This window comes from Sciurus carolinensis, chromosome 14 (assembly GCF_902686445.1).
Source record: "Sciurus carolinensis chromosome 14, mSciCar1.2, whole genome shotgun sequence".
NCBI classification, from domain to species: domain Eukaryota; kingdom Metazoa; phylum Chordata; class Mammalia; order Rodentia; family Sciuridae; genus Sciurus; species Sciurus carolinensis.
This window is the reverse complement of record NC_062226.1, coordinates 38,201,205-38,212,715: the sequence shown is the minus strand read 5'-3', so window position 1 is coordinate 38,212,715 and position 11,511 is coordinate 38,201,205. Positions and strand designations below refer to the sequence as shown.

Genomic DNA, 11,511 nt, shown 5'->3' with positions numbered 1-11,511 from the left:
GCTATGGTGGGCTCTATCTGTCAAAGACTCCTGCTGGACATCAGAGACCACCCCTCCTATTAAATAGCCCACACCTCCAGCCTGGCAGGTGCACCTAGCTGCTGTGACCCCCTCCTATAGAGGATCTCTCAGCTTTTCTCCCCCACAGCCTTCCTGCTCCTACCCCACTCTGCTTCTCTCTCCAGGATGGGCACTGCCCATTATGATATCACCTGACCCAGTCCCCTCCCTGGGGAGGTCTAATTCCCTCCTTACTCCCAGCCCCTTCCTGCCTAAAGGCCCTCAAGAGTCCAATTTCCAAAAGTCCAGAGAGCCTCTGGAGATCTTTTAGGCCAGTTTCCTTGGCTGGACAGAAACAGAGGTTCTGAGGGTTCGTGATTCACCTAGGGTCACACAGCAGGTCAGTGGTCCTCCCAGGAACCCACAAGTGGAGGTAGAGGGACATGTGCATCCAGAGAGTTAGTTCTGTTCCCTTCCCAGCCCACTTGCCCCTAGCCCACACCCCAGGTAGGGAGCTGAGGCTGGCTTGTTTGATGCTTTTAATATCATTATTTGTGTTACACGATACACAACCAAGGATGATGGTCAATACTGCAATGGAAATGTTAAAAAAAATATTATACACGGCTCATGTCTTCCACACACCTTCCTGGAAATAAATTAGTGCGCACGGAGAAACCTGGCTGGGTGGAAGCCACAGCCAAGGGTAGGGGGAGTGTTAAGGCAGTATCTACAAGGGGGCAGGAGGCAGGGGCAAGCTAAGGCCTTGGTTCTTCCCCTCCAACCTCAGGGAAGGAGGAGAACCATGCACTCTCCTTAGATGTACAAGCTGCTGGCTGCCAGCTTCCTATCTCTCCCTGCCACGTGTACACTGCCTCAGTTGGAAGTCCTTGCCTGCCAGAAAACTAGTATGTCCTGCGGGGAGGGAGCTTTCCTCTGGTTACTCAGGGCCATAGAGGCTGAACAATGGGCCAGAGTCACACAGTAAGTCAGCAGCAAAGGCAGCAGTCTAAAAAAGAGGATATACCCATGTTCTAGAAAGGTAAGTCAAGGAGCCCAGGGTGGTGGTGATAGTGGGAGGCCTGGCTCTGGAGCCCATATGACAGGGGATGGAGATGCTGATCAGGGTGGGAGAAAGGCTTGAGATAGAGGCCAGTATGGGCTTTGTGGGCTCTGCAAATACCTGTTCTGTCCTTCCTTTGGCATTTCCTCATTATGTAACTAGAGATGTAAGGGCAGATTGGAGGTGAGGAGAGCACAGAGTTGCACCCCAACACTTTGAAGTTGGCAGCTCCTGGGTGTGATGCAGGGAAAGGTGCTACCTTTCCTAAGCCAGCAGCCTCACTCTCTTCTCTCACCACCTGCCCCTTCTAGCTCCCATGTCCCAGGACTGATGTCCAGAGGGCAGCATGTGAGTGGTATCCATGAGAGTGGATACACCAGCATGTGTGGACACATGTGTCAGCATGGAGGACTGGGAAATGTACTCCTGGACCCTGTGGGAAATTTGTGGGGCAAGGTTCAAGCAGTCTGAGGCTATCTGTGCTTTCATTTTTCTTTACATGGGGGAAGTTCCATATTGCCCAGCCCAGGGGAGAGCCCTGTTTACCTCCTATCTCTCTCTCTCTTTTTATTTTTTGGCAGAGCTGGGGATTGAACCCAAGGCCTCATGCATGCTAGGCAAGCATTCTACCACTGAGCTACATCCCCAGTTCCAACCTTTCTCCTGATTTTCATCCTCAGCTCTCCTGCCTCCAACCCCCAAACCAACAACAGCAGCAGAAGCAGCAATACACATTCTGACCGAGACATCCCAAACAGTTACACACAAAATAGACACCTCCACACATAAACACATTTGCGCTCTCTCTCTCTCTCTCTCTCTCTCTCTCTCTCTCTCTCTCGGGAGGGAGCTTTCCTCTGATTCCTCAGGGCCATAGAGATTGAACAATGGGCCAGAGTCACACAGTAAGTCAGCAGCAAAGGCAGCAGTCTTAAAAAGAGGAGATACCCATGTTCTAGAAAGGTAAGTCAAGGAGCCCAGGGTGGTGGTGGTAGTGGGAGGCCTAGCTCACACACATACACACATGCATCCCTTTCCAAACAGATTCACATGTACTTTGCCTTCCCCATTCTGTACAGATACACTTAGAGAACCCCATAGGTACAGTCAAAAACATAGAGATCTCCTCATACTCTTCCACAGAAATTACTATGAAGAAATTCCTTCAGGTGTGAAAGTGCCTTAAGAATAATTGCAGCTGCTGTTTATTTTTGATTTGGGGAAACTGAAGCCCAGAGAAAACATGTGGCTCACTGCAAGAGAGTGCATGAAGAGTGCCAGAACCCAGGCTTCTGACTCCCAGGCCAGACTCTCAGGAACTGATTCCTGGAGAGGCAGGTCCTACATGAGATGCATGTGTGCGCGCGCGCGCGCACACACACACACACACACACACACACACACACACATTCACTCACTCTGCCAAGCACTCCCTACCATGTAAATGCAGCTGCTAAGCTGTTATATCCTCCTAAGCTTCTCCTTGAAGGGTTTTACTAGGAACTAGACTCTCAGACCTTGGGTTGGGGTGAGTTGGGAATGGGACACTGGAGGCCAGCCTTACCCTGCTTCCAACCTGGAACCAGCGTGTTGTAGGTGGGGGGAACAGGAAAAGCAGAGAGATAGATGTCTTGGTCGGGGCAGTGAGGACAGGTCATACCACCTTATACCATGCCTAGAGAACAGGGGTGAATGGGAGGAAGAGGAGGAAGAAGGCAGTGATCTGATGGGAGGGGCACAATATCCCATTGGACAGCTTTGCCAGGCTTCCCATCTGGAGAGGAAGGGAAAACACAAATAGGTACATGGTCTGGCAGGAGGCATATGGAGAGGGCTCCCAGGTGCTGGGACCCATCCCCACTGCCTTGGGCCTTTCTTCCAACCTGTTTGCTGGTCAGGCTGGGTCTGGGGGATTTATTCATGGCTTTGCTGAGGTGGGGTCAAGCCCTGGCTTTGTGATCCCTCTCCCAGCTCATACTGCTGGCCTCCCTGTCTTCCAGGTCTCCCCACCTCCAGACTGCTGCCTTAGGGAGGAGAACAGGGTACTGGTGAGGTCCCTCAAGCAACTGAACAAGAAACCCCCACCCCTCTTGAGCCCCTGGGGTATAGAGAGACCCGGTTTTGGTTTCTCCGGCTCCATGAACACACAGAGGTACACGTCCTACCATAGGAGGAAGCAATGACTGTTACAGGTTGGCGACTGTAAGGGGCACAGGGCCAGGGGCACGAGGACGAGCTAGGGCGGGATCAGCCCCTGCCCAGTCCAACCTGGCCCGCATTGGCGCCTCCCCTTGCAGCCGCAGCAGCCCCGCCCGCTACTGAATGTGGCAGGCGGTGGAGGACGTGGCCTGGCAGCACATGCAGGTGGGGTTCACGGACTTCGGGGGGATGAGGTCTAGGTCTTCGTCATCGGGGATCTCATCTAACCGATAGCCGTCCTTCAGCAGCTGGATGTTCAAATCTTGGTTGATCTGCTGTAGACAAAGGGGAGGGAGGTCAAGCTCTGGTCGGTGGGAAAGCACTGCACCCAGCTAGGGCAGTCACTCTGCTGCAACCTCCCAAAACATCTCCAAAAGTCCAGGCACTTCCTGGACTCTTCCTTCCTGGCTCTGGCCTCAATTCCTTCAGTGCACATTCTCCAGACATGGCTACAGATCCCTGCCCACTCCAAGGACAACTTCTCACATCTTCTTCTGTTGGGTTTTGCCCAATTTCAGGTCCATTTCTATAAGGTGTCACTTACATTTTACACTCTATTCTATTTAAGAGCCCTGCTCCAATAACTTTGGCCCCTAACCTTAGGGATTCCTGCAGTTGAGCCTAATGATTCATATGGTATCCCACCCAGCCCCGGCTCCACACAGAACTCTGTCCCCACAGGGCTCCACCCAGCAGTGCCTATTCCTCTTCTCCGCAGTGCTTTGGCTTTGGCCTTGGCCTCACCCTGGACTGCTTGATAAAGAGATGGTCCTGCTTGGGTGTGTCTAGGGCAGCAAGGGGTGGGGCCTCACCTCAGCAGAGGAATAACCAGACGAGGAGTATCTGGACATGTCAAAGTCATCATCGCTAGCCGTGGAGAAAAGAGGGCAGAGAGGGAAAGATTCCGGGAAATTAAATAGAAAATTCCTTGCACCCCCACCTTCCATCAGTCAATACCAGCCCTGCCTCCATGACGCCAAAGTCACATTCTAAATAAAATCTAGGCATGCTTGTGCAAATACAGGTTTTAAAATACAGATTCCCTAGCCCCACCTTTCCAAATAAATTATCACTCTCCTTCTAAACAGAGCTGGGACTTCCTTTACTGCATCCCTATCCCTAACCCCCAACCCGGTTAGGCTCAAATCACCCTGGTTTGTTGGATGTTCCGAAACTCTAGGTCTAGTCAGGTGTTTTCTGAGGAATAGGGCTCTTCCCTGACAAAGGGTGTGACATTAAGCATCCATCCTTCTTCCCAGATTCAACAACTGGGTCCACTGAGGAGTAGCCATTGGATCAGCTGTTCTGGGATCAGCAGAACACTGTGCTGGTCCTCCTTTCCTCTCTCTGCCCACCCTCTTTCTTCTAAAAACTTCCATTCCCTGAGGAATTCACCCTTGGAGAGCTCCTAGCTGAGGAATACATCAATGCTAGCAATATAACAGGTGTGATCCGTATGTGCTCACACATACAGGGTTGTGTGGCTTGCCTGGCTGCCCCCAGACTGTGTACACACCTGTCCGTGTCTAGAGCTACCAGTGGCTTCTCATCTGGGCTCTGGTCAAGCGAGGAGTAGCCTTTATTGGGGACGACCAGCCTAGGTGAAGAATTTTGGAGTTGGAATGGAAACTGGAACATAAACCTGGCAGGGGACTGGGCTGAGCCCTGTTTCATCCACTCCCTCCCTTCCTCCCTTTCCCCCTCCCTCCCTCCCTTCCTCCCTTCCTCCCTCCCTGCCTTGGATCCCACTCTAGTAGGGAGGAAAAAGGAAGAGGCTCAGGACCAGCAGAGATAGGGACTGGCTGGTAGGGTCCAGCTAGGGTAGAGAGGGTCTCTACCTCGTCCGGGCCATGACATTGTTCTTCTTGGGTTGTTGGTTGACGGGGCTGCCCATGCTGCCATTCTTCAGAGAGCCCTTCCGGGCCAACTCCCGCTGCTTCTCTGCAGGGGAACATGGGAAGGAAGCTGTGTTCTGCCCCAGGGCTACACTGCCTTAGCACTTGGGGTAGCCAGGGCCATGCCTCCATTGTGAAACCCCTTGCTCCTCTACGGACTGAGGTAGGAATCCCAACTCCAGGCTTCTGCTACTCAGTAGAGATGGTACTTAGCCCTGCATAACTTGAGGTAGATAGTGGGATGCAGAAGGAGAAGGCTGAGCCCTGCCTTGAATGAGTCATAGCTCCCATGTGGGATAGTCAGTGTAGTCAGTGTGTGCTTGATACCAAGGAAAGCTAGAGAGAAATAGATGATCATAGGATAGAGCAATCGGGCGGGGGGTGGGATGGACAAAGAAGGGCACTCTAGGAAGGAGGGACTGCATATACAAAAATGCATTTAGAAGTGAACTTAAGTGTGTATCTGGATGGAATAGAAGGGTAAAGAGGGAGAGAAGTGAGGCTTGAAAAAGAGCCACCTACTTAAAGTAACATTCACTCAGCTAACACTGGAGTTACTAATTGTGTCAAATTCCATGCTAAGAGGCTAGAGACTTCCTCTGTTTACAAACTCAGAGCATGAAGGCCTTGAATGTTATATTGAAGAGTCTGGGATTAATGCAGAAAGAAAAAGGAGTCACTGATGGTTTTAGAGTGGGAAAAACAGAAAGGGGAGGCAAGGTAGAGGTCTGGAGGCTGAGGGAGCCCATTTGGCTGTACTGCCTAAGCAATGCTCCTGACTCCCACCAGCCTCTGAGTTCTCTAAAAGTCCAGAGACTACCAGGCTTATGGGGCTGGCCATCATATACACTGCTTGGTATGTGACATCTGTTACCATTTGTAGCTAGCTGTCTGGGTCCAGAAAGAGGCCCATCTACTCTTTCCTACTCATCTCAAGTAAAGGCTAGATTTAGGAAAATGGCCTGTTTAGTGCAAAGGACACTGGGGGCAATTGCCTCATAAAATAACCACATGATCCAGAGTAGAAGAATGGAAGAAGGGTCTTTATAGCTACTTCACTTATTTATTTTTGATGTTGGGGAATAAACCTAGGGGAGTTTTACCATTGAGGCACATTACCAGTCCTTTAAAAATTTTTTTATTTGGACACAGGGCCTTGCTAAGTTGCTTGGGGCCCCCCCTAAGTTGCTGAGACTGGGCTTGAACTTGCAATCCTCCTACCTCAGCCTTAAGTCAGCAGGCCTGGCTGTGATTCACTTTAAAATGTCCCCTGACCTCCACGTCTCTAAATTTCTCATTTCTGACTATTTTTTTTTTGGCCACTGCTCATCTGGCTCCTTTGGCTTTTCCCCAGCCTTTTAGCACACAGCAACTGCCATTACCATCCATGCCTCTAGGGGGTGCAATTTGCCTAGTAGTTCCTGGTGTGAGTTTTCATGAGAAGCTTTAGTGGTAATGTAAGGGAGAGAAAAAAAAAACCATTATTTTAAAGAATGACAAAATTGTTGGAAATAGTGAAAAAACACAAACAATAAACTAGTAAAAACCAAACTATGGACTACTATGCAACCATTTAAAATAATAAAATCTTTTGCTATATACTAATGTTGAAAGGAGCAAGACATGTGGAGAGGAGAACAAGTTTCAGAAAGTGTGTGCAATGTGATACCATTTATGTTAAAATACAAAATAAAACTACAAAAGCTTAGAATGATTACCTCTTGGTGGTGAGGGAATAATGATCACCTCTGGGGAAGAGAAAGTGATGGGTGAGAGTAGAGGAGAATTTATTCTTATTATAATACAACAAATTAAACAATAAGCAAACAAAATATGGCAGCAATTTTAGTATGATGTCCTAGGAAGATGAATAATTCCACTTAGAAAAATGTTCTGTTCAGAAAATCATCTCAAGGGGCTCCCTCAATGTGGTCTGGAAGGAGAGAAGCAAGGCAAAAGAAAAACAAATAAAAGTAGACTAAAAGAATAGGACTCTGGTTCTGGGGTGTGGCTCAGTGGTAGAGTCCTTGCCTAACATACATGAAGCTTTGGCTTTGATCTCCAGCACCAAAAAAATATTAATTTATGAAAAACAAAATAAATAAATGAATCTTGGCAGATGTGAGGGAGAAGGTTTGTGAAGAGATTGGAAGGGGCTCTTAGGACTGAGGAAGGGCCCACTATTAGGTGGGAAGTTGGAACCTGAGGAGAAAGATGGCTGGGGGGATGGCTGGGCGGCAGAGGAGTGTTGAAGGACAGTGATGACCTATATTTGATTGTAAACTCTTCTCTGTGTATCCTGTGTTGTAATTAGTAAAAGTCTGTTATCTACAGCAGCCTGAGGTCAATGAAACTTTGGTCCCTGAAGGGAGAAGAGGCAGTGTTCAGCATAGAGTGAGGCACTGGTAGCAGCTGGGAGCCAGGTGACTTCAAAGGAGTCACTGTATAGTAAGCTAACATTGGAGTGGACATGAAATAAACCTCTGAGGAAAAGGTGAGATACCTGGAAAGATGGGAATATTTGGGTTACTAAGGAAATAAGGGACTGCCTCCCCAGATAGGAGCCAACGAAGCCCTGAGACCTCCAGGTAGGATGAGGGTGGACTGGGGAGAAGGGCTCAGCTACTAGGCTTTGGAACTCACATTCCTTTCTATCCCTCAGACTTAGTAACTGACACCTCATCTCTAAGTCAGCTCCTCTTACCTGTATCCAGTGTTTGATGGGACTTCTAAGTCCTCTCCCTGCAGTATCATGATTTTACTCCTGAAGTTATCTCCTAGAATTCCTGGAGCCTTCTTGGCCTCAGAGATGCCTCCTAGAATTTCAGGATTCTTCAGAGAACTGTAACTGCCTTCTTAGCCTTGCAGGAGATAAGGTGCCTGGTAGTGCCAATGACTTGGTGGCTTGCATGTTGTAATTACTAATCTGGGTTGCTTTATTTGTAGTACCTCACTGTGGACCCAGCCCAGAGCACCTTATTCACTCCCCACATCTCCCTCACCCCCAGGACACACTCACCCAGCTTCACTTGGAGCGGGGATGGTTTGTAATTCATGGCTACTGACTCACCCTCCCGGGCGTCACAGTCTCCGTCTGAGATGGAGGCGGCGGCTGGGTCCTGTGGGAAGAAAGTAGAGAGAGAGTTGTTAGCAAGTGAGCACAGGGGGCTGCTCTTGGCCCTGAAGCAAGCCTTTCCAACTGTCCTCTGGGCTTCTGGGAATGTTTGCCCCTGGTAGTAGGCTGAACATTCAGAGAGGGAGGGGTAGACTCATCTACACAAAAGCTAATCTGGACAGAAGAGCCAAGGATCTTGGTCCCAGTAACACCCAACTGGATGTATGTCTTTAAAGTTCTGTGTGATCCAGGCTCCTCCAGAAAGCCCACCATGATTTCTTTTGTTTTTTTGGTATAACGGATTGAACCCAGGGGTGCTTAACCACTGAATCACATCCTCAGTCCTTTCTACTTTTTATCTTGAGACAGGGTCTTGATAAGTTGCTGAGGCTGGCCTCGAACTTGCAATCCTTCTGCCTCAGCCTCCCAAATTACCACCATGTCCAGTCCACCACGATTTCTTTAAAACTACAGGACATCCTCTCCAAACTTTCAGACTTGTTGCCCTGCTCCTCAGGCCTTCCTGTGTATGAGAAAAGGTCTTTCTAGTTCCTGGGGGCTTCAGTCTGGATCAACATCAGATGGGGTGCTCCCTGAGGTGGGCCATTTCCTTCCACTTTTCCTAATGCTAGACAGGTCCTTTGCAGAATCTAGAGAACTAACTGGCCAAGCCAGGACAGATTCTGAGCCTTCAGCAACTGGACAAAAAAAAAGTTCTAATGAGATCTTCTTCAGTTCCCATATGGGTCCCAAAGAGTCTCCTGGGAGAATCTGAAAGTTGGCTGCATATGGTAGGTAAGAAGACAATGACAAATTAGCAGATATACAGTTAGTTGTGTGCTGCCCAGAGTGCAAAACACTTGCTGCTGCAGATGACAAGGAAGGTAGGAGAGCATGCGATTCTGTGTGTTGTCCAGGGCGTGCAACATTTTCAATTTCCCTTTACAGCCTCCTCACTAGCCTCCACCCCTGGGGTAGGCCCTGTGCTGACCAGAGTCCTTATCTAGCCTCGCCACTCTTCCAAAATACCATCCTCTGCTACAAGATTCAGGACCCTTGCCTACCCTGCCACCATCAGTTGGAAGGGACTGGAGTCATCCATATTCTCCCTGAGAAGCTGATGACCAACTCTTAATATTGATGCTACCATCCCAGGCATTTTTCATTTTAAGCAGGACCATAGAATGGAAGCCTAAGGTATAAGGACGGGAGAGGGGATCCAAGGCTGCTGCGTGTTCTGCCTTTGGGGATGCATAAAATAGACAGTGGGTAGAATGCTCGAAGACTGGCCCTATAGTGTCAGGCCCAGGGATTTTTGTGGTTGCTGGTGACCCAGCAAAGGAAAGTGTTGTGGTTTAGATTATCGGGTATTCCCCAAAAGCTCATGTTTGAGATAATACAAGAACATTCAGAGGTAAAATGATTAGGTTTTGAGAGCCTTAACCTAATCAGTACATTAGTCCCCTGACAAGGATTACTGGGTAGTAACCATAGGCAGGTAGTGTGTGGCTGGAGGAGGTGGATCATTGGGAGAAGGCCTCTGGGGTATATTTTGTCTCTGGAGAGTACAGCTGTCTTCCTCTCTGCTTCTTGGTACAATGTCCTGAGCTGCTTTCCTCTGCCATGTCCCTCCTGCCATGATGTCCTGCCTCAATTTGAGCCCAGAGCAATGGAGCCAACCGTCTACAGACTGAGACCTCTGAAACTGTGAGTCCCAAATAAACTCTCCCTCCTTTGTCAGTTCTTTTGGTTGCAGTGATGAAAAGAAGGTTATAATGACATTTGGTGGCTCCGTTCCTTTAAAAATGAGGCAGTGGGCACAAACACATGCTTGTCACTAGGGGAAAAGGAAAAGTCTAGAATGTTTGTGAGGAAAATCCTGGCCTTGTTTATATTACTCCAGGTCATTCAGAGCATAAGGTCCTGATTGGACTATATTGCCAAGGTTGTTTGCAAGTTCCTGAGGGCAGAACTTGGGCCTCCCTCCTCTGCACTGATTCCTACTCCTTAGTCATGGTTGAGGGAGACTTGGACAGGGTGCTTTGCTCTGAAACGTGGGGTACTACAGTGCCTACCTCTCAGGCAACTTCCCAGTTGTGAGCCCTTCCAATCTTCATCTTCCCAAGCTCAGCAACCCACTTGGGAGGCTCCTTATAGATAGTAACTGGCCCCACAGCCTTGGAGAAACAGGTCCTTAGTGACCCTCAAATGCCTTTCTACTGCCAAAATGACTTCTCAGTTGCTACCTGTAGGAGAGATAGAGACCCAACAGCTGGGTTCTGGTGTTTTCTCTTGGACCACAGGAAGGATCACCCCTAAAGCAGCCAGAGGGAGACCTTTTCAAAGGGTAAATCCCATAAGTGTGCTGGTGGGATCTTTCCAGGGAAGCTCTGGTACGTTTCCAAGTTCCTTGGTTCACATCCCTTCAGATTTTCTGATGTATCTGTCACATGCCACCCATACTGCATCTATTGGGAAATGGCTTCCATCCCTGGCTTTCAGTAAGTATACTGTGCCTCCTTGGATCATCTCTTGCAGCTTTTGTTTTTTAATTTTAATTTTTTAAGTTGTTGATGGACCTTTATTTTATTCATTTATTTATATGTGGTGCTGAGAATCAAACCCAGTGCCTCACATGGGTTAGGCATGTGCTCTAACACTGAGCCACAACCCCAGTCCCCATCTCTTGCCTGTTTAAACACCATTTCTTTGTATTCCCATAGTTCTTTGTCTTCTCTTTAGGGTCATATCCTCAGCCCTCATCTCTCTCCTTGAGAAATTCTGATGCCTCCTATTGTTTGGATTGACATTTTTACCCTAGAGACTTCTAAATCTGTGGCCTTCAAGCCATGCATCACCTCCTTAACCCTCTACCCCACTGATCATATGAGAGTGTTAGGCATCACTGTTCTGTCCCTGAGGCTAATTTTTAAAATTAAAATACAATCCCTTAGCATTTTCACTTCTCAGTGCTGATAAGTTCATCAGTGTCTTCTTTCAGGTTGGAGGTGTCAGTGGTAGCATTGGGGGTGAACTGCACAGGAAGGAAAGGTACTGGGGTGAGGGCTGGGAAACTAGTGAGCAAATCTGGTCAAAGCAACCCACATGTGGCTCCAACGCCCACTGGGTAGTTCCTAGTATTATCCAATTCTTAGGGGAACTTCCAGCTCCTTTGGGCTATGAGCCAGGTGGCAAAGCCCTGGGCTTAGAGGTCCCACACAAAGTTCAGTATTTAGCAT

The 11,511-nt window shown here is 48.7% G+C and overlaps 1 protein-coding gene across 6 annotated transcripts in view; it reads right to left on the bottom strand.

The window, feature by feature from the left end:
• Positions 1–524: 524 nt before the first annotated feature.
• Fam219a (family with sequence similarity 219 member A) overlaps positions 525–11,511 on the bottom strand; it is a 58,782-nt gene continuing 47,795 nt past the window's right edge. For 2 of the 6 annotated variants that reach the window (XM_047525298.1, XM_047525296.1), the window contains exons 2-6: positions 8,177–8,276; positions 5,101–5,203; positions 4,779–4,859; positions 4,075–4,129; positions 525–3,537 (exon numbers count right to left, since the gene is read on the bottom strand). In XM_047525298.1, coding sequence (XP_047381254.1) covers positions 3,379–3,537; positions 4,075–4,129; positions 4,779–4,859; positions 5,101–5,203; positions 8,177–8,276 — 498 coding nt within the window. In that variant the 3' untranslated portion in view covers positions 525–3,378. The remainder of the gene's footprint in view (positions 3,538–4,074; positions 4,130–4,778; positions 4,860–5,100; positions 5,204–8,176; positions 8,277–11,511) is intronic. The other 4 variants (XM_047525301.1, XM_047525299.1, XM_047525297.1 and 1 more) reach the window with 3 other exon arrangements.